Below are 22,709 nucleotides of genomic sequence, written 5' to 3' on the forward strand. Positions count from 1 at the left end.
TCTTTAACTGGGTGACAGGAAAGCTAGACTCGGGAGAGTCTCTAGACATAGTGTACTTGGATTTCAGTAAAGCTTTTGACAGTGTCCCGCACCGTAGACTATTAAACAAGATGAAATCGATGGGGTTGGGTGAGAAACTAACTGCATGGGTCAATGATTGGCTGAGTGGAAGACTTCAGAGGGTGGTGGTCAACGGCACCCTCTCTGAGACATCGGAGGTGACTAGCGGAGTGCCGCAGGGATTAGTCCTGGGACCATCCCTTTTCAACATATTCATAGGGGACTTGACCTGGGGGCTTCAGGGTAAAGTAGCGCTGTTCGCTGACGACGCCAAACTGTGTAATATAGTAAGTGAAAGCAATCTCAAGGATAGTATGACGCAAGATCTGATCACGTTGGAAAACTGGTCCTCGACATGGCAGCTGGGCTTCAACGCTAAGAAGTGTAAGGTCATGCATCTCGGCAGTAGAAATCCATGCAGAACATACACCTTGAATGGAGTAGCACTAGCTAGGACTTCAGAAGAACGGGACTTGGGAGTTATCATCAGTGCAGACATGAAGGCTGCCAAACAAGTAGAGAAGGCCTCATCCAAGGCAAGGCAAATGATGGGATGTATCAAGAGAAGCTTCGTCAGCCGCAAACCTGAAGTTATAATGCCACTTTACAGATCCATGGTGAGACCTCATCTGGAATACTGTGTGCAATTCTGGAGGCCGCATTACCGTAAAGATGTGCTTCGAGCTGAGTCGGTCCAGCGGATGGCCACTAGAATGGTCTCCGGACTCAAGGGTCTCTCATATGAAGAAAGACTGGGCAAATTGCAGCTCTATACTCTAGAGGAGCGCAGGGAAAGGGGTGACATGATTGAGACATTTAAATACGTCACAGGTCGAGTCGAGGTGGAAAACGACATATTCGTTCCCGAGGGACCCTCGGTCACAAGGGGGCACCCGTTTAAACTCAGAGGAAGGAAATTTAGTGGTGACACCAGGAAGTACTTCTTCACGGAAAGGGTGGTGGATCATTGGAACAAACTTCCGAGGCAGGTGATCAAGGCCACCAGCGTGCTCGACTTTAAGAATAGATGGGACATCCACGTGGGATCCCTACGAGGGTCGAGCAAAGGAACTAAGTCATCAGCACTCAGACTTAATGGGGTGGGTCAGTAGAGTGGGCAGACTTGATGGGCTGTAGCCCTTTTCTGCCGTCATCTTTCTATGTTTTCTATGTACTCTGCCTTCGGGTCCTTGGTCTTAAGGGCTGGCACAGCTAGCCCATCCTAACTATTTTAAGGGGACTACTTTTAAACATCCCTGTTGTCTAGAATGTCTCACCTATTGCACTGGAAAGAGAGGTTAAGTACTTACCCTGGTAAGCTCTTTTCCAGTAGATAGGTGAGATATTCTAGACTCCCTTCCCTGTCCTTCCTGTGCCTGCTTTCAGTTTTCAATCTACTTATGCTTCTCCAAGCTGATTCTTGGAGACTGACCAGCCTTTCGGGGTTGTGAAAAATCTGTGCATATGTTCAACTTGTTAGGGCGTAGTTTCTGAGCTCCTTTGATGCTTGTGTTAGCGGTTAACAGTACTGTTTAGTTGTTTATGAGCAGAACAATATTGCTTCTACTTCACATGTGTGGGTGTCTTTCTATGCTTGGATACTGACTGCTAGAGGGCGCTAAGTTGATCTGTGAAGTACACTGGAGGCAGAGTGAAAAATCCAGAGTGGATTCCTTCTGCAGTCCTTGCGAGTATGGAGAAATAACCCTGTTGTCCAGAATGTCTCGCCTATCTACTGGAAAAGAGCTTACCAGGGTAAGTACCCAATCTCTTCTTAAATGTGATTTGTTCTAATGATTTGAGCATGGGCATTGAAACGGTTAAAAGCATTGGGTGGCGCAGTAACACTGGCATGAATTGCTTCTAGTGCTGATCGGCCCATCGGAGAGATGACAGGGCACTGTTCAGTGTTCTATATGGGAACCAGTTTCATCAGTAGCTATTGGATATCTGTAGATTTGATGGGAAAATGAATGGGCTCTTCTGTAGGCTGGGTGTTTCCTGTAGTCTTCTGTAGGCTGGAGCAGTTGAAGAATGTAAGGCTAGCATAAGCTGATTAACTTTTAAAGTCCCTTCTTGAGGGACACAATCTAGTCGGGTTTTCAGGATTTCTCCAATTAATATTCATGAGATCTATTTGCATGCACTGCTTTCATTGTATGTTAATAGATCTCATGCATATTCATTGGGGAAATCCTGAAAACCCAACTGGATTGCGGCCCTCGAGGAGGGACTTTGACACTCCTAAAGTATACTGAAGGGACCACCTTCTGGGAAAGGGTGAGCCTATTCTGAAAGGTTGAACTTCATCTTAACAGAGATGGAACCAGGCTGCTGACACTAATATTTATAAAGGAGAGAGATCACATAACGCTATGCTTGGGAGAGGATGCTGAGTACTGCCTCTTCTGCCGCCTGCCCAAATAAAAAAGCTCAATTTTGACTATCTTTTGACCTCTCCAAGAGTGATACTGTTCTGCATCTTAATCCTTGCAACATGTGCCACAAACCATGGGGTTTTTGAAGCAGGCTTAGCGACAAAAGTTGCGTGGTTAGATAAAGAGCAAATCCTTGCTGTGGAAGACAAGATGGCAACTGGTGGGCCCCTCTATCACTTCAGTCTGGATGGCGGAGATTATGGCTGAAGTCACTGTGGCCCTGGAAACCATATTGGACAAAAGACTTACTTATCGATGCCAAATTGGAGAACCTCCAGGGAAAATTGAACGGGGTGAGCCGAGATTTAGTGCGCTTTCAACAGTTGGTAACATGGAGGACTGTGTAGGCCAGAGTAGAGACAGCTCAACAACAACAACTGAAATGCTTAGAGCCCATGGAAGAAAAAATTGAAGACCTGGAGAATCACACTTGATGCAATGATCTCAGAATTGTGGGGCTCCCTGAGACATTACCAGAATATGAGCTCCGGGCCTTCTTTGAGTGTTGGATACCTGCTTCCCTGGGATCGAGTGGGCACAAAGGATTGGGGTACAATCAGTGGCTGCCACCAGACTCGAGTGATTATTCTTCAGGTCCTCAATTTTGCTCATAAAACAAATTCTACAGGCACTCAGGGGGCTTCCAACTAACCTATGAAAATTGCCTTTATTCTTTGTTTTCAAGACTATTCTACCAAAGTGGTGCAGCAAAGAAGATGGTTCGGTCCCATTCATTCCCATTTGTTTGCTCACAATATTTGGTTTACTTTGCTGTGCTCAGTGAGACTCGGTCTATCTCATAATGGATCAATTTGGATCTATGAGAAAGTGTAGGATGCACAGGAATTCATTATCCAGTTGGATGGAGTGAGTGACTCTCCAACCTCAACAGTGCCATGAGCTTTGGGGGGACAGTGGCTCTCCCTTAGCGTTCACTCTTGGATTTCTGATAGACTTGGCCACCTACTGGATTGTTTGAAGACTTTTCAGACAGACTTTGCTTCTCTTGTTTCGGATCCCTGCTATTTATAACAATAGTGCCTGGATGTCTTTGACCTTCCCTGTCAACTGGACATCGTCTACCTGGATTTCAGCAAAGCATTTGACAGCGTATCACACCGTAGGTTGCTGAGCAAGATGAGTTATTTAGGATTGGGCGACACATTGACCAAATGGGTTGGGAACTGGCTTGGAGGTAGGCTTCAGAGGGTAGTGGTGAATGGCACCCCTCCGAAATGTCAGAGGTGATAAGTGGAGTGCCACAGGGCTCCGTCCTGGGCCCGATCTTGTTCAACATCTATATAAGAGACTTGACAGAAGGGCTCTGAGGTAGAATAACATTATTCGCCAATGATGCCAAACTAAGCAATGTAGTGAGCAAAAGCACAACAGACAAAAATTCAATGGCAGACGATATGATGCATGACCTACTTCTACTGGAGCGCTGGTCTAGGTCCTGGCAACTCAGTTTCAATGCCAAAAAATGCAAAGTCATGCACCTGGGGAGCCGAAATCCATGCAAGGTTTACACTCTAAATGGCGAGATCCTGACAAGAACTGAAGCGGAAAGAGACTTAGGGGTGATTGTCAGGGAAGACATGAAATCTGCAAACCAAGTGGAGCAAGCTTCATCCAAAGCAAGGCAAATCATAGGTTGCATACGCAAGAGTTTCGTCAGCCGCAAACCGGAAGTCATTGTGCCACTGTATAGATCCATGGTGAGACCGCACCTGGAGTACTGTGTGCAATTCTGGAGGCCGCATTACTGCAAGGATGTGCTGAGACTGGAATCGGTCCAGAGAATGGCTACCAGGATGGTCTCGGGACTCAAGGAGCTCTCATACGAGGAGCGGTTAGGGAAGTTGCAGCTCTACTCACTCGAGGAACGTAGAGAGAGGGGAGATATGATCGAGACATTCAAGTATCTCACGGGCCGCATCGAGGTGGAGGAAGATATCTTCTTTTTCAAGGGTCCCGCGACAACAAGGGGGCATCCGTGGAAAATCAGGGGCGGGAAACTGCACGGTGGCACTAGGAAGTTCTTCTTCACTGAAAGGGTAGTTGATCGCTGGAATAGTCTTCCACTCCAGGTTATTGAGGCCAGCAGCGTGCCAGATTTTAAGGCCAGATGGGCTAGACATGTGGGATCTATCCGCAAAGATAAATAGGGAGGGTCATTAGAGTGGGCAGACTTGATGGGCCGTGGCCCTTATCTGCCGTCTATTTCTATGTTTCTAACTGCCTTTTCACCCGCTCTCAAGGGCCTTTTTTCATTTCAGTACCTTGAGCCACACTTTGATGCCTTTTGCACTGCCTTTATAAGCCCATTCATGGCACACTGCAAAACGTCTGATTCCGTCCGTACAAGCTTGAATAAGATTTTGTATTGAACTTATTTTATTTTTTTAATTAAAGTTATAAAAAGGAACAGTATTCTGTACAATTTGTCATTTTATAAACACAAATATTAGAGAGCACGGATAAACAAATCCCCTGTCTCCCCTCTCTTTCACAGATATCCCCTCCACTATTGAGAGAATTGAATAAGTCAAATTATTACAGGATGCTACGCAGAAAAATCATGCTAACAGAATACTGCAGTCACATATGATAGGAATAGAGTTGGGGGAGTGCAACTAGGGCAACTGCCCCCTAGTCAGAACCCTAAGCCAGCTGGAAGCTAAAGAAGCATAACCTAGGCTTTGCGGTCCCTAGTTTGTCTTAAAATCAATCACTCCTCTATATCCCCCCCCCCCCTGTCCAGCGTCTTCCTTCTGCATTCTTATTCTCCCCCATGTCTAGCCATCTTTTCTCTGTCCATATACCATCCCCATGCAGCTGGAAGCTAAAGAAGCATGACCTGGGCTTTGCAGTCCCTAGTTTGTCTTAAAACCAATCACTCCTCTATATCCCAATGCCCATCCTGTCCAGCATCTTCCTTCTGTGTTCTTATCTCCCCCATGTCTAGCCATCTTCTCTCTGTCTATATACCATTGCCATGTACCATTGCTTCAGATTGTGGGTCAAAACCAGCAAAAAAAAAACAAAACAAAAAACCCAAACTTACTTTGTGCCTCCCACCTTGGGTATACCAGTCTCTTAGAAGCTGTGCTTTTGGTTGATTCCCTCCTTCCAATATAACTTCTTGGGGGGAGGGGGTTGCGGTGCTAGTTCATGTGGGGGTTGTTTTGGAGGGCCATAAGTTCGGGGGGGGGGCTGCTGCTGTGGGGTGTGTTTTTTTTTTTTTTTTTTTTTTTTTGGGGGGGGGTTTCCTTTTTTTCTTTTTTAAATGGGGCATATTGTGCATGTACAACACATGCACATCATATGTGCCATTAAAAAAAAGAGAGAAGCTTTAACAGCAGTGACATGAGGCTGCTTTCTTTGTCAGTGCTGTTAGTTCTCTGCACATGTATCTATCGCTCACTGAGCGATTGATCTGTCGGGTTTGCATGCAAACTTGATAGTGCATTGATTGCTCGGCCAGAGTCAGCCAACAGCGATCCTGTAGGTATTATTTACGGACTCTAGTGCATATAGCCCTATGTAGAGGATACTAACAGGTATTTTATAAATGTTTCTGTGTATATTGGGTTTCTGCCTTCTTGGTGGGCTTAAGATTGTGCTGCGGGTGATTTTTTTTTTTGGTGGTGGTGGTGTTCTATTACTCTTTATGGTAGGTATTTGGGGGCTTGGTGTCACTACATGATCTGTTCCCAATGATAGGGCCTAAGAAAGACAAAGGGGATTTTGAGGATTGGGAAAAGGGTTATTGGGCGGGGGGGATAATGAGGGATTTGAGCAGAGAGGTACTGAGCAATTTTTATGACTGGAACGATCTGAGGGGTATCCAGCGCAAAAGGTGGATGGCTCTTTTTTTTTGCTTTACTGTTCCCAAGTGGTAGAATGACTCCACCTGGAGCCTGCTGGTTGGGACGGTGCTCTGGGATTTTTACAGATTATATTCAGTTTTTGTTATATTTTCTCATTGCTATTCTCTTATGGTTCCTGTAGTAACCATGAAACGCCCAAAAATTTTACAAAATCTGCAAAGACTTAAAGCGGATGTTGTGCTGCTTCAGGAGTCATACTTTACCCTTGTGGGGCTGGTTGGGCACTTGTATAGTGGCAGTGAGATTGGGGAGGAAATGTGGCATGGCATCTCTTATTAGGAAAGAGTAACAACTAGCCAACTTGACACTGTGGCGATTACCTGGATGGCTGTTTTGTCTTCTGCATGGCACTCATCGCAGACCACAGAGTTCTCCTAGGTAGTATCTATGCCCCCCAACTCCTATGACAGGAAATTGTATCAATGCTTGCACACTAGTGCTGCCCGTTTCACGATTCGAATCGGTTCACCGATTCACTTCGGGTGAATTGATTCGAAACAAACAAAAAAATGGTTCCCGATTCGGCTGACCCTCCCCCCTCGCCCCCTAAAGCAGGAGCGTCAGCGCTGCTCTTGCTGGCCGGCTGCCGCCGCACCTACTTTAGATAGTGAGGATCAGTGGGAACTGCTGCTGTCGGGTACGCTAAGTGGCGTCCGATTCTCCCCCCCTGGCCTCCGTTTCCACCCCCTGGCATTTGGCTTCCCCCCCCCCCCCCCACCGGCCTCCCCGCACGGTTTACCTGTGAGGACAGCCTGCTGATAAGATTGCGATGCTAGTGATCTTTCCACTGCTTCGGAGCTGTTTCTTCTGCTATCCTGCCTATGACGTCAGAGGAGGGGCGGAACTGCGGCAGAGGAAACAGCTCCAAAGCAGTGGAAAGATCGCTAGCATCGCGATTTTATCTTCAGGCTGTTCTTCACAGGTAAACGGTGCGTGGAGGCCAGGGGGAACACACAGGCCTTCTGGGAGGGGGGGTGAGCAGTCCTTCGGGGTTGGCGGGACAGGCAGGCAGGCCTTTAAGGGGGGACATTCCTTCAGGGGGAGGTGCAAGTTTCGGGGGGATGCAGGCCTTCAAGGAGGGGACAGAGCTTCAAGGGAGGGGGACAGGCCTTCGGGGGGGGGGCAGGCATACAGAAAGGACAGACCTTCAAGGGGGGGTCAGGCAGGCAGGCCTTCGGGAGGGATGCAGGCCTTCGGGGAGGGATCCAGGCCTTTAAGGGGAGAGGACAGGCAGGCCTTCAGGGGTGGGATGCAAGCCTTTAAGGGGGGGGAAAAGCTTTCAAGGAGGAAGTAGGCCTTCAGGGATGGTGGCACATGCCTTCAAGGGGGACAGGCAGGCCTTTAGGGGTGGGGTGGAGGCCTTTGGGGGGGACAGACCTTCAGGGGAGAGGGGTCGTGGTGTAGAAGTACACGGAGGGAGGGAGGGGGTTCAAAGTGACGTGGATATGCCGGACTTTGGGGGGGAGAAGAAATAATTAGTCTGAAAATAGAGAGTGGGAGAAATGATGGACAATGGGATTTAGGGAGGGAAGGAACAGAAAGGGAGAGAAGTTGGACACAAGGGATGGTGTGGAGAGGAGATAGAGATACTGGATAGGAAGGTAGTTGGGAAGAGATGGTGGACCCTGGGGTGGTGGGGAAGGAGGGAGAGATGCTGGATGAAAGGGTAGTTGAGAAAAGGTGGATCTGTGGATGGAGATGAAAAAAGGAAAGATGCCAGACCTCCGGGGGAGGGAAGGGAAACGGAAGGGGAGGACAGAGATGGCAGATGGATAGTTAACACGGAGAAAAATGAAAGGAGACCCTGGCAAGCAAGACAACCAACCTGGGACCAACAAGATTTGAATATTGACCAGACAACAAAAGGTAGAAAAATAATTTTATTTTCTGTTTTGTGATTACAATATGTCAGATTTGAAGTGTATCCTGCCAGAGCTGGTATTAGACCGCAAACGTGAGCTAGGATTTAACAGAGAGAGGAAAAGTCCTTTTTTTGTTTCTTTATTTTGTTTACACCACAGCGCCAGTGTGGTTAGGAGAAGCCAAAGGGGGTGAAAAAGCTATAAAATAAACCCACCAGGATGTTTGAAAAAAAACCACCCAATTGGGCAAGAAAATCGAAAAACCAATTCAGTAGGCTGAATCGAATCGAAATTTTTTTCCTGAATCGGGCAGCACCTGCACACTATTCTATCTAATCAAACTTAGATCTCCTTGTTGTTAGGCAGGAATTTTAATATGGCTTGGAATCCCTCCTTAGATAGATTAGTACCAGCTTTGGTGCATCGTTCTCTGGAGACTAAAGGCTTACCATCTTTGTGCTAGTTGCTTGATCTTGTTGTGTGACAGATCTTACATCCTACCGAGAAGGATTTTACTTGCTTGTCTAGAATGCACTTGATGCAGTCCTCATTGATTATCTGTTGATCTCTAGAGAACTTTTTTTTCTCAGGTTGTGGGCGCAGAGATAAGCAACTTATTCCTTTCAGTATCTTGGGATACAACTCAAGGCCTTGACAGGTAGGCTCTACTCTTTTAATGTTAGAGTTATTACATCATACCTCGTGTCAATTGGAGACCTGGAAGGTGCTGGTGTGAGGAAGAAGGATTCCGCTTTGTGCGCAACAGGAAGGACGGACTCCACCTCAGCAGAGATGGAATGAGGCTTCTGGCAAACAGCATCAAGAGAGAAGTTGAGAAGTTTTTAAATTAGGAAGAAGGGGAAAGCCGACAATCGACCGAGTGAGAGAGTCGATGGTTCGGGAACCGGTATATCCGGAGGATACTGTGCAGAAAGATAGCGGAGAAAACTCACCAGATCTCAGACAAGACAGATCTAAATGGACACAAGAGGGAAGGAAATGCAAGAAAGGAACAGGCCACGTACTCAAGTGTATGTACACGAACACAAGGAGCCTAAGGAACAAGATGAGCGAAGTAGAAGCCATGACAGAAAAGGATAATTTTGACATCATCGGCATCACGGAAACATGGTGGACCGAAGAAAACATCTGGGACACTGTGCTACTGGGATACAAACTATACCGCAGAGACAGAGTGGGTCACAAATGTGGGGGCGTTGCCCTATATGTCAAAGAGGGAATCAAATCTACTGGAGAGAACACGCCTGAAAGTATGAATAAGTTAGAGTCTCTATGGGTCAAAATTCCGGGAGCAAATGGATTGGAAATGAAAATCGGCATCTACTATCGACCCCCCACAGGGCAGCCCGAAGAAATGGATGGAGAAATGATAGATGAGATCAAACGCAACTGCAAGGGAGGCAACACAGTTATCATGGGTGATTTTCAACTACCCGGGAATAGACTGGAATCTAGGCACCTCCGGTTGCGGTAGGGAGACCAAGTTCCTGGATGCAGTAGGTGATTGCTTCCTGGAACAACTTGTCAAGGAAAACAAGAGAGGAAACACAATTCTGGACATTAATTTTAAATGGACTACGAGGACAGGCACAAGATGTAGAAGTAGAGGGGACGCTGGAAACCAGTGATCACAATATGATCCACTTCGACATAGATGCAGGGACGAATATAGATCCAGAACGACAGCCACGGCACTGAACTTCCGAAAAGGAAATTATGAAGGGATGAGACTCATGGTGGGGAAAATGATCAAGAAGAGGATAAGCACTGTTAAAACGCTAGAGCAGGCATGGTCCCTTGTTAAGGACACAGTCACCGAGGTGCAAAATCTATATATACCACGTATCAACATGGGAGCCAAGAGGAAAAAGATCAAAGAACCGGCGTGGCTCACTGTAGCGGTGAAGGAAGTGATCAGAGACAAGAAGACTTCGTTTAAGGAATGGAAAAGGTCAAAAACGGATGAAAACTGGAAAAAGCACAAACAGCATCAACGAAAGTGCCATAAAGCAGTAAAAGGGGCCAAAAGAGACTACGAGGAAAAAATAGCCAGGGAGGCGAAAAACTTCAAGCCTTTCTTTCGATACATTAAGGGGAAACGACCCTCAAAGGAAGCAGTGAGACCGTTGGATGATGATGGAATAAAGGGAGTGCTAGAGGAGGACAAAGCCATTGCCAATAAACTGAACACAATTTTTGCGTCTGTATTTACCAAAGAGGACATACACAACATACCGGAACCCGACAGGCTATACGCTGGAGACGAAGACGGGAAACTGACAAGGTTGACAAGTCAGTCTAGAAGAAGTATGCAGGCAGATTGATAGGCTTAAGTGCGACAAATCCTCAGGACTGGAAGGCATCCATCCGAGGGTCATTAAGGAACTGAAAGGGACTTTAGTTGAACTGCTTCAACTAATTGCCAATCTGTCAATTAGATCGGTAAGGATTCCGGAAGACTGGAAGGTGGTGAATGTTACGCCGATCTTCAAAAAAGGTTTGAGAGGAGATCCGGGAAACTACAGACCGGTGAGTCTGACTTCAGTACCGGGAAAGATGATAGAGGCACCGATAAAAGACCGCATCATTGATCACCCTGACGGACACAAACTGATGAAGATCAGTCAGCACGGCTTCAACAAAGGACGATCTTGCTTGATGAACTTGCTGCACTTCTTCGAGGGGATAGACAAGGGAGACCCGGTCGACACTGTATATCTGGATTTTTAGAAGGCATTCGACAAGGTTCCGCACGAACGACTACATAGAAAAATTGAGAGCCATGGAACAGAGGGTGAAATACGTGGATTAAAAACTGGCTAGCAGATAGGAAACAGAGAGTAGGGGTAAATGGACAATACTCGGACTGGAAAAATGTCACCAGTGGGGTGTCGCAGGGCTCGGTACTTGGACCTGTGCTCTTCAACATATTCAAATGATCTGGAAATGGGTACAACGAGTGAGGTGATCAAATTTGCAGACAATACGAAGTTATACAGAGTAGTAAAGACGCAGGGGGATTGTGAAGATCTGCAACGTGACATAACCACGCTCGAGAAATGGGCAGCGACATGGCAAATGAGGTTCAACGTGGATAAATGTAAGGTAATGCATGTTGGTATCAAAAATCCCACAAACAAATACAAGATGTCCGGGACAGTACTAGGAGAGACCCCCCAGGAAAGAGACCTGGGAGTACTGGTTGACAAGTCATTGAAGCCATCTGCACAATGTGCAGCGGTAGCGAAAAGGGCGAACAGAATGCTAGGAAGATTAAGAAGGGGTCATGAACAGATCGGAGAGGGTTATGATGCCGCTGTACCAGGCTATGGTACGCCCTCACCTGGAATACTGTGTCCAGCACTGGTCGCCGTACATGAAGAAGGACACGGTACTACTCGAAAGGGTTCAGAGAAGAGCGACCAAAATGGTTAAGGGGTTGGGGGGAGTTGCTGTACAGTAAGAGATTAGAGAAACTGGGCCTGTTCTCCCTTGAAAAGAGGAGACTGAGAGGAGACATGATCGAAACATTCAAGATAATGAAGGGAATAGACTTAGTGGATATAGACAGGTTGTTCACCCTCTCCATGGTAGAGAGAACGAGAGGGCACTCTGAAGTTAAAAGGGGATAGATTCTGTACGAACGTAAGGAAGTTCTTCTTCACCCAGAGAGTGGTGGAGAACTGGAATACTCTCCTGGAGTCTTGTTATAAGGTAAAACATGCTCCAGGGATTCAAGACAAGGTTGGACAAGTTCCTGCTGAACCAGAACGAATGCAGGTAGGGCTGGTCTCGGTTATGGCATAGGTCTTTGACCTGGGAGCTGCCGAATGAGCGGACTGCTGGGCGCGATGGACCACTGGTCTGACCCAGCAGCGTCAATTGTTATGTTATGTTCTTAACTCTTACCCTACTTGGTAGAATTGCTTTGATTTGAATGCTAATTTTCCATAATGGATGTATATTCTTCAAATGCTCCCTTTGAAGTTACTGAGAAGAGATCTGAGAGCTTTGGATCGTTAGCCATCCCACTTCTGTTGGCATAGGTGAAAAAAAAAATTACGTTATGGCCTTTAGTGGGAGGGTGGATGCAGGAGGGATTTGGTATCCCAAATTTTGGTTTGTATTACAATTCTTGTCTTTTGAAATATTTGAAGGATTAGCTGCTTGGGGACAACAATATACCCCGATATCTCTTTAGGCTGCATTTTATGCCCCTTATTCTTATCATGCTTTGCTATTCTTACCAAGCAGAGCTCTGCTGAGTGATCTTTGAAGCAGAGTGTTTTTGTCTTCCCATGAAGGACGGCCTGAGAGATTTTGACGCGACACTTTGGTGACCCTAGGGTCTCGACTGATCATTTATTTCATGGAAAGCTCTTTCAAGCCTGGAATGGACACATGAGCCGATGGAAGACATGAGGCATCTCTCTGGTGGAATATCTTTTGGATGAAGAGTGGTTTATGACCCCTTGCTACTAGGGAACTGATTGAGCAGGCAAGCAGGAGGCAGGAAAAGAGAAGGAGAGAAAAACAGAGCAGAAAACAGGAGAGGGGAAGAAGGAGCAACAGAAGACAGGATAGAGCAAGGGGCATCGATGAGAGGTAGCTCCGTCCACCCCCTGACATCATCCACCGGAGTTCCTCCTTAAAAGGGGAAGGGTCAACGGCGCTCAGCCGTTTGCCATGCGTCGAATGCGAGCTTTAAAGTTGCTCATATTAGCAAGAGCACCTTTTGTGAAAGGGCCTTGAGAAGGGACGAGCCACTGCTAAAGGAGACCATAGCAGGCGCAGAGGACACACAGCAACAGCAGGCGTGCGCAGAGGGCAGCCACAGCAGACCGGCAAGCTGGCAGCAATGGAAGCAGCAGATAGAAGCAGGATGTTGAGCTACCTAGTTTTCTGCACTGTCTGTCATATGTATGACTACCTCCCCTCTGGGAGGCGGTCTTACTTAATGCGATCGATGCGGAGAACTGGAGAGCCTGAAGAAACAAGTCAGACTCCTAGAGGGCAGAATACTGGAACTGGAAGCACTTCAAGCAGCAGTGGAGGAGGAAAGCAGAGGTTGCAGAGAACATCAAGACAGAGGACACCATTGAGGAAGAAGTCTGAGAGCTGGAGAAGTTCATAGAGGAGGCATACAGGGAGGCTGTGGAAAATCACCAGCAACAGTGGAACTGCCAAAATTCTCCTACAGAGTGTGGACCACCCAACGAACAACCACCAGGAAGAAATGGGTAACACAGCAGCGAGATCTGGAAACAGCGAAGGGGACCCACAAGAAGACGAGTCCTGGGCAAGCCAACGCCAGGATGAGAGATGGACATACACCAGGGACACGGACCTGCGGCTAGAGAATCAAGCAAAGATAGAGAGGACAGCAATCATCATGAGGGACTCCATCATCAGACAAGTCAACAGCCATATAGCGGGAGGAAGACTGGATCGGCTGGTGACCTGCCTACCTGGATCCAAGGTAGAAGACATAGTGAGCCGCATCGACAGGATCATCAACAGTGTGGAAGAAGAAGATATGGCGGTGGTGATCCATGTGGGGATGAACAACGTGAGCAACAGGAACTACAACAGGGAAGTACTGAAGGACCAGTTCGGATGCTAGGAAGGAAGCTGAAGACCAGAACACAGAGGATAGCATTCTCAGAGATCCTGCCGGTACCAGGGGCCGATGAGAAGAGGCAGATGGAGCTGCAAGCAGTCAACACATAAATGTGGCGCGGGTGTGAGGAAGGAGGATTCCACTTGCGCAACTGAACGACATTCTGGGGGAAGAGCAAGCTATTCAGGAAGGACGGACTCCACCTCAGCAGGGACGGAACGAGGCTACTTGCAAGCAATATCAAGAGAGAAGTTGAGAAGTTTTTAAACTAGAAAGAAGGGGTCGATGGTTCGGGAACTGGTATACCTGGAGGATACCGTGCAGGAAGATAGAGGGGAAGACTCACCGGATCACAGGCAAAGACAGATTGAAAGGAACACAAGAGGGAAAGAAATGCAAGAAAGGAACAGGCCGCAAACTCAAGTGTATGTACACGAACACAAGGAGCCTAAGGAATAAGATGGGCGAATTAGAAATTATGGTACAAAAAGATAACGTGGCCATCATCGCCATCACGGAAACATGGTGGACTGAGGAAAACGTCTGGGACACTGTGCTGCCGGGATACAAACTATACCGCATAGACAGTGGCTCAAAAAGGTGGAGGCTTTGCCATATATGTCAGAGGGAATTGAATCTACTGGAGAGAACACGCCACAACAGAAGGATAAGTTAGAGTCTGGGTCAAAATTCCGGGAACAAATGTACTGGAAACGAAGATCGGCATCTACTACCGACCCCCGGGGCAGTCTGAAAAAATTGATGGAGAAATGATGGACGAGATTAAATTCAACAGCAAGGGAGGCAACACAGTTATCATGGATGACTTCAACTATCTGGGGATAGACTGGAACCTAGGCACCTCCGGCTACGCTAGGGAGACCAAGTTCCTGGATGCTGTAGGTGATTGCTTCCTGGAACAACTTGTCAAGAGGAAATGTAATTCTGGACTTAATTCTAAATGGAGTGTGAGGACTGGCGCAAGGTGTAGAATTAGAAGGTACGATGGGAAACAGCGATCACAACATGATCCGCTTCGACCTGGATGCAGGGGCGAAACACCGGTCCAGAACGACGGCCACGGCACTGAACTTCCGAAAAGGGAATTACGAAGGGATGAGGCTCATGGTGGGGAAGAAGATTAAGAAGTGGATAAGCACTGTAAAAATGCTAGAGCAAGCTTGGTCCCTTTTTTAAGGACACAGTCACCAAGGCGCAAAATCTATACATACTGCGTATCAACAAGGGATCCAAGAGGAAAAAGAACAAGGAACCGGCGTGGCTCACTGTAGAGGTGAAGGAAACGATCAGAGACGAGAAAACTTCATTTAAGGAATTGAAAAGGTCAAGAACGGACAAAAACTGGAATAAGCAGAAACAACATCAATGCAGGTGCCAAAGGAGCCAAAATGACTAAGAGGAAAAAATAGCCAAGGAGATGAAAAACTTCAAACCATTCTTTTGATATATTAAGGGGAAACTACCCGCGAAGGAAGTGGTGGGCCCATTGGATGACCATGGAATAAAGGAAGTGCTAAAGGAAGACAAATTGCTCAATCGCCGACAAACTGAACACATTTTTTGCGTCTGTATTTACTGAAGAGGATATACACAGCATACCGAAACCTATCGGGCTATATGCTGGAAATGAAGACGGGAAACTGACAGGGTTGACGGTCAGTCTAGAAGAGGTATGCAGGCAGATCGATAGGCTTAAGAGCGATAAATCCCCGGGACAGGATGGCATTCATCCGAGTGTCATCAAGGAACTGAAAGGGACTATAGCTGAACTGCTTCAACTAATTGTCAATCAAATCTGAAAGATTCCGGAAGACTGGAAGGTGGCGAATGTTAGCTGCTCTTCAAAAATGGTTCGAGGGGAGATCCGGGAAAAAACAGACTGGTGAGTCTGACCTCGGTACCGGGAAAGATGGTAGAGGGGCTGATAAAGGATCGCATCATTTTATCACCTTGACAGATACAGTCTGAGGACCAGCCAGCACGGTTTCAGCAAAGGCAGATATTGTTTGACGAACTTGCTGCACTTCTTTGAGGGAGTAAACAGGCAGATAGACAAGGGCGACCCGGTCGACCATTGTGTATCTGGATTTTCAGAAGGTGTTTGACAAGGTTCCACATGCACGGCTACTTCAGAAAATTGCGAGCCATGGAATTGAGGGTGAAATACTCACATGGCTTAAAAACTGGCTGGAGCATAGGAAACAGAGTGGGGGTAAATGGACAATACTTGGACTGGAAGAGCGTCACCAGTGGGGTGCCGCTTGGACCTGTGCTCTTCAACATCTTTATAAATGATCCTGTAATTGGTACGACGAGTGAGGTGATTAAATTTGCAGACGATACGAAGTTATTCAGAGTAGTGAAGACACAGGGGGATTGCGAAGATCTGCAACGTGACATAATCAAGCTCGAGAAATGGGTATCGACATGGCAAATGAGGTTCAATGTGGATAAGTGTAAAGTGGTGCATGTTTGTAACAAAAATCTCATGCACGAATACAGGATGTCCAGAGCCGTACTTGGGAGAGACCTCCCAGGAAAGAGACTTGGGAGTTCTGATCGACAAGTCGATGAAGCTGTCCGCGCAATGTGCGGCGGTGGCGAAAAGGGCGAATAGAATGCTAGGAATGATAAAGAAGGGGCTCATGAACAGATCGGAGAAGGTAATCATGCTGCTGTACAGGGCCATGGTGCACCCTCACCTGGAGTACTGCGTCCAGCACTGGTCGCCATACATGAAGAAAGACATGGTATTACTCATAAGGGTCCAGAGAAGAGCGACTAAAATGATTAAAGGGCTGGAGGAGCTGCCGTACAGTGAGAGATTGGAGAAACTGGGCCTCTTCTCCCTTGAAAAGAGGAGACAGAGGGGACATGATCGAAATATTCAAAATACTGAAGGGACTAGACTTAGCAGATAAAGACAGATTGTTCACCCTCTCCAAAGTAGAGAAAACGAGAGGGCACTCTCTAAAGTTGAAAGGGGATAGATTCCATATGAATGTAAGGAAGTTCTTCACCCAGAGAGTGGTAGAAAACTGGAACACTCTTCCAGAGTCTGTTATAGGGGAAAAACACCCTCCAGGGATTTAAGACAAAGTTAGACAAGTTCCTGCTAAACTGGAACGTACGCTGGTGAGGCTGGACTCATTTAGAACACTGGTCTTTGAACCTGGGGTCTGCTGCGTGAGCGGACTGCTGGGCACGATGGACCACTGATCTGACCCAGCAGCGGCAATTCTTATGTTCTTATGTTGTGTTTTTGCCAGGCTAAACATCTTGTGCTAACTACAGGATAAGGTGCATTGCCCAATGGGGCGCCATCTTAGGGTTTTTTTGCTATGGTTGAAATTTTTGAATATTTCTGTGTCAGTGCTACATCGAGCTCTACTCCAGTTTGAGCCTCATAAAGATTAACAGCATATACCAGCTGGCTGGGCAGCGGAGCTTCATATTGATTTGGACCACTGGAATATTCTGAAGAATCTTGGAGAGCTTCCTAGGTTAATCAGAGGTGTGAAGTTTTGTGAGTGTTACGCTCTATACAATACACGTGCTTATTTTACCCAGGTTCAACTAGATAGGACCCTGAAGCTGTCAGCAAAGAAAGCAAATAGGATGTTGGGCATGATAAAGAGGGGAATCACTAGTAGATCGGAGAGGGTCATAATGCCACTTTATAGAGCAATGGTCAGACCCCAGTTGGAATACTGTGTCCAACATTGGTCCCCCAACCTAAAGAAGGATATAAAACTGCTGGAGAGGGTGCAGAGGCGAGCAACAAAGCTAGTAATGGGTATGGAGAAACTGGAATACGAAGATTGACTTACGAGACTGGGATTGTTCTCCCTTGAGAAAAGGAGACTGCGAGGGGATATGATCGAGACCTTCAAAATACTGAAAGGAATTGACAAAATATAGCATAAAAAACTATTTACATTGTCCAATTGGACACGTACAAGAGGACACGAAATGAAGCTGAGGGGAGACAAATTCAAGACTAATATCATGAAGTTCTGCTTCACGCATGCTCTCCCCAACGAGGTTATTGCGGAATCAACTGTCCTAGGATTTAAAAGCAAACTAGATACACATCTCCTTATGAGAGGCATGCCAGGTGTACACCTGGGAGGGCCTGCGCGTGTGCAGATCGCCGGACTTGATGGACCGAAGATCTGATCCGGACATGGCGCTTCTTATGTTCTTATTTTTTAAAATTGACATTTTTTTTTCCAAGTATTTGCAGTCCTTCAATATAGTCTCCCTGCTTTGCAATGACCGAGTCCAAACGTCTGTTGATGTACGATTAAGAGGTTAGAAGAGTCCCTAGATGTTGCCTCTTCTGATGCTCAGACTGTGTCTCCTTTAGTGCACAGTTATGCTGTTTCGCAGTTTATAAATGTTCCAATTTCTTGTTCGACAAATTTTGGCCTTATTGGCATTTGTTGGTTATGTATTTGTTTATCATGAGCAGAGTTGACTTGTAGTGGGCAGTCCCTGTCCCTCTCTCTTTTCTTGTGTTTCCTGTTTGTGCTAGATCTACCTGGCTTAGCAACCAACTGAGAATCATGGGAAGTATCCAGGGAGGTATCCTCAGAGGGAGGAGACAAAATTTGATTGTGAGCCCTGCAGCCAAGTCAGTCTCTGATCCACATTTCATCAATAGCAACAATGCAATTAAAGAATGCCTGACCGTCAACGTGAAATCTTTGTTTCAGCACGGTTGCATTGTCCATTGCGCAGAAATTTTTTTCTTTTTTTTAAATCATTTGGTTTCAGAAAGTTCCTCGCATGTCGCACAATGATCTTGTTCAAGAGCATCAGGCACGAGTTTCACACATTCATCAGTTGTTGATTTCGACCTTCCTGGTCTTGCATCATCATCTATGCTCACACGACCACTCCGAAAACAAGTTGCCCACCAAAAAACTGTACTACAGTCCACTGTTAACTCACCACAAACTTCACGTAACGCATTGTGGATTTCTGTTGGGTTTTTAATAACTATTATTGTTTTAAATGATGTATTATCTCATATGTTTTTAAGACAGTATACACCGCCCAGAAAGCTGATTGGGCTGTTTATGAAATTTTAAATAAACTTGAAACTAGAGTTTCAATCTTAATGTACGGCCTCTGATCGTCAACAGACACAGTACCCAAGACACCTGCAGCCTCCATTTCCCACACTTGTCACATCCACGCTATGTACACTACAGAGCTCCAAAGCACATGTCCTGCTGCTTCAAACACTGAAGTGAAAGTGAAACAAGGTTTACTGCAATTGCATCATCCATTCCCCAGTATTGCCAACCTGTGCATTATTTATGAAATGGCCCTTGTATATAAGATGGGAAGAGTTGACTTCCAGTCCCTCAAGGCTCAATTCTTTCCCCTCTGCTATTCAACATTTTCCTAGCCCCTCTTCTCACTCTGGCACAGTTTACCGGATTCACAATTTTCGCATATGCGGATGACGACTTCTCCATCCCTTTAATCCTGCAAACTCCATTGACATGCAGGAAATAAACTTGATAAAATCAGCAATTGGCTACACACATTTTCTTAATATAAACAAATCTTGTGGTTTATTCTTCCCGGTAAGAAATAACAAAATTATAAATGGACAAATTTCCATTGAATCTTGTCCAATACAAGTGGAATCTAAATTAAAGCTACTAGGAGTCATCCTAGACAAAGACTTAACTTACCACGTTCAAATAAGCTCCGTCATAAAAAGTTGCTTCTAAAAACTTTGTCTTATCTGCTCCTTAACTTCTATTCTCGAAACCACTTCTATCGAAACTTTAATCCACTCGTTAATCATCTCTCATCTTGACTATTGGAACTTCTTATATAATGGAATCACTCAAAAGGAATCACGTCGTCTTCAGGTTATCCAAAACACAGCAATCAAACTCGTATACAAAGCAGGAAAATATGAGCATGTCACTCCTCTTCTACGAGAAGCACACTGGTTACCCATTTCACATCGCACTACATACAAAATTATTTTGCTCGCTTTTAAAATTAAACATACATGCTCACCAGCTTTTCTCGATAAACTCATTATTTTAAACTCATTTCCTACTCATCACCACGGACCCTTAGATCAGTAGACCAGAATTTATTGACTGTCCCCTCAATCAAGGATCTTTATTACACTAGAAATATAAACTTTTCCATCATGGCCCCCAACTCTTTGGAATTCCATGCCATTTCACCTTAGCCAAGAAAATTTTCTTGATAAATTCAAAACTAAACTCAAAACTTTATTTCAAGATTCATTCAATAGCGCTTAACAATATCCCTTTTCAATAGTAATTCACTCCACAAAAAGAACCACTTCAGTGAAACGACACCCTTCCCTAATGTTTTTTCCCCTCCCCTCATACCTTTATTTATTTTTATGATGTAATTATAAACTTTCCTTTCCCACTTTCCCCTATGTCCATATACATCATTGTCTTCGTCTATTTCGTTTTACCCCGTTTTTAAAAAAATTACTGTTATGTTTTTAGCTTTGTAAACCGGCCAGATACTCGTTGATGGTCGGTATATTAAAATGTAAAATAAACTTGAAACTTGGTGTGCCTTAAAATGTGGCAGAGAATCTAATACTTTTTTTCATTCGTTTTGTTAGTGTTGGCGTATGAAAGCATTTTGGACTATGGTGGTGAGTCATTTACGCTCGCTTTTGGTTTGTAGAAGATACAGTAGATCAATTGGTGTTTAATGTCTCTGGTTCATTTTGGAAACTGCCTTGGATCCCCCATCTCTTTGGAAATGGAGAACATTGACTATTTGAGAGGTGCAAGAGGTGGCAGGCTATCTTTTTAGAAATGGAGAACTTGGGTCCACACATTGAGTATTTGAGAGGAGCAAGAGGTGGCAGGCTATCTTTTTAGAAATGGAGAACTTGGGTCCACACATTGAGTATTTGAGAGGAGCAAGAGGTGGCAGGCTATCTTTTTAGAAATGGAGAACTTGGGTCCACACATTGAGTATTTGAGAGGAGTAAGAGGTGGCAGGCCATATTAAGCGACACCTAATCCCCAATCCTTCTCGCCAGATCTGGTAACTCACCCTTTTCCCCACACCTGAAGAGATACTGAGAGGATCTGCTCTGCTGAAACCCCCCCAAAACAAATCCATTCATTGGAACATCTTGTCTGGTGGTATTTAAACTTGGGAAAGGTAAACTTAGATTTTAGTAGGTTATATTTTTGTAGCTCAGCAAATCAGTCTGGCAATAGTGTAACCTTTTAGGCTGTAGGGTTTAATACAAAACAGAGTTTTAGCCTAGATTAATGATTTAAGGTTGCATTTCAGGGCATATCATCAGATTAGGGCACAAATAGCTGTTGAGGAAAGGCTCTGGTGTTAATTTAATTAATTCCCTCCCACCCACCCCAAGGCAGAGCTTTTTGATTAATAGGCTCTCCAACCAATCAGGAACAGGGAATTACTTTTGGAAGAATTTTTCTGCCCTTTCTTTTTTATTTCTTCCAGATGTAAGTACTTCTGCAACACAGTATGGCTGGGAAACATCGCATCACCAAAGCTGCTGCTCAGGTTACAACTTCTTTCTCTGTACAGTCAAAGTGTTACTCAGGCAGAGGGAGTAGTTCCATGTACAAGCTGTCTTCAGCTTGAATCCCTCATGAAGGAAGTAAAAACTGAGAGAGGAGGTGGCAAGACTAATAAGCATCTGCGAGAATGAGAGGTACATTGATGAAATGGTTCATGACCACCTGCTTAGAAAGACTGATCAAGCCCCAAGACCACTACTCAATGCTCATCCATGTCAGGACGAACGACACCGCCAGGAACACACCGGAGAAGATATCTAAAGACTTTGGTGTCCTAGGTGAGAAACTGAAGCGGATGGAAGCGCAGGTAGTCTTCTCCTCAGCCCTTCCACTGAGAGGCAAGGGAAGAACCGGGGAAGATTGAATCCAGAAGACTAACGAATGGCTATACAGAGAGATGAACTTCGGATTCCTAGATCATGGAGAGACACTCCAAGGACTACAGGGATCAGACGGGCTTCACCTGACCAGAAGAAGAAGGAACGTCTTTGGACGACGACTGGCTCACCTGCTCCGAAGGGCTTTAAACTAGGTGAGTTGGGGGAGGGTACCCGCTCTCATCACGGTGTGATAAGTAACCTTTCTGGTGGTGTGAGTAGCCATCCCATTTCTGAATCGGAGGCAAGTACTCGCATTGCAGACAAAACTGTAGAGGGCAAACTAACTCAAACGGGAAAATCCCCATGGAGACCGGGCAAACTCATTGTATGGAGGGCTATGTATGTCAATGCCCACAGTTTAGGCAATAAAATCCTGAAATTAGAAACGGAAATGAGGAATGCCGACCTAGATATAGTGGCAATATCTGAAACCTGGTTCACGGATTCCCATGGGTGGGATATGGCTATACCAGGATATAATTTGCTCCGTCGAGGCAGAGAAGGAAAAACTGGAGGAGGGGTAGCACTATACATCCGAGAGGACGTCAAAGTTACCAAACTCACAGGGATCAAATATACCAGGGAATCCCTCTGGGTGAACCTGGCCAGGGGAAATGACAAATGCCTGTATCTTGGTGTGGTATACAGACCTCCAAGACAAGAGGATGACATAGACAAAAAAAATTGATCGAAGACATCGAGACCATCACTCTGTGTGGAGACACTGTACTATTGGGAGACTTCAATATGCCTGATGTAGACTGGAACAAATTTTCAGCTACGACAAGTGGCAGCAGAAAGCTACTTAACCTCCATAAGGGG

At 45.7% G+C, this 22,709-nt stretch overlaps 1 protein-coding gene across 1 annotated transcript in view; it reads left to right on the forward strand.

The window, feature by feature from the left end:
- Nucleotides 1-22,709, forward strand: part of ZMYM2 (zinc finger MYM-type containing 2) — a 537,976-nt gene that overhangs the window by 62,853 nt on the left and 452,414 nt on the right. The window contains 1 exon segment of the mRNA XM_033950396.1: nt 20,559-20,591. Within this exon segment, the coding sequence (XP_033806287.1) occupies nt 20,559-20,591 (33 nt within the window).

The sequence above is a fragment of the Geotrypetes seraphini genome, chromosome 6 (genome assembly GCF_902459505.1).
Source record: "Geotrypetes seraphini chromosome 6, aGeoSer1.1, whole genome shotgun sequence".
NCBI classification, from domain to species: domain Eukaryota; kingdom Metazoa; phylum Chordata; class Amphibia; order Gymnophiona; family Dermophiidae; genus Geotrypetes; species Geotrypetes seraphini.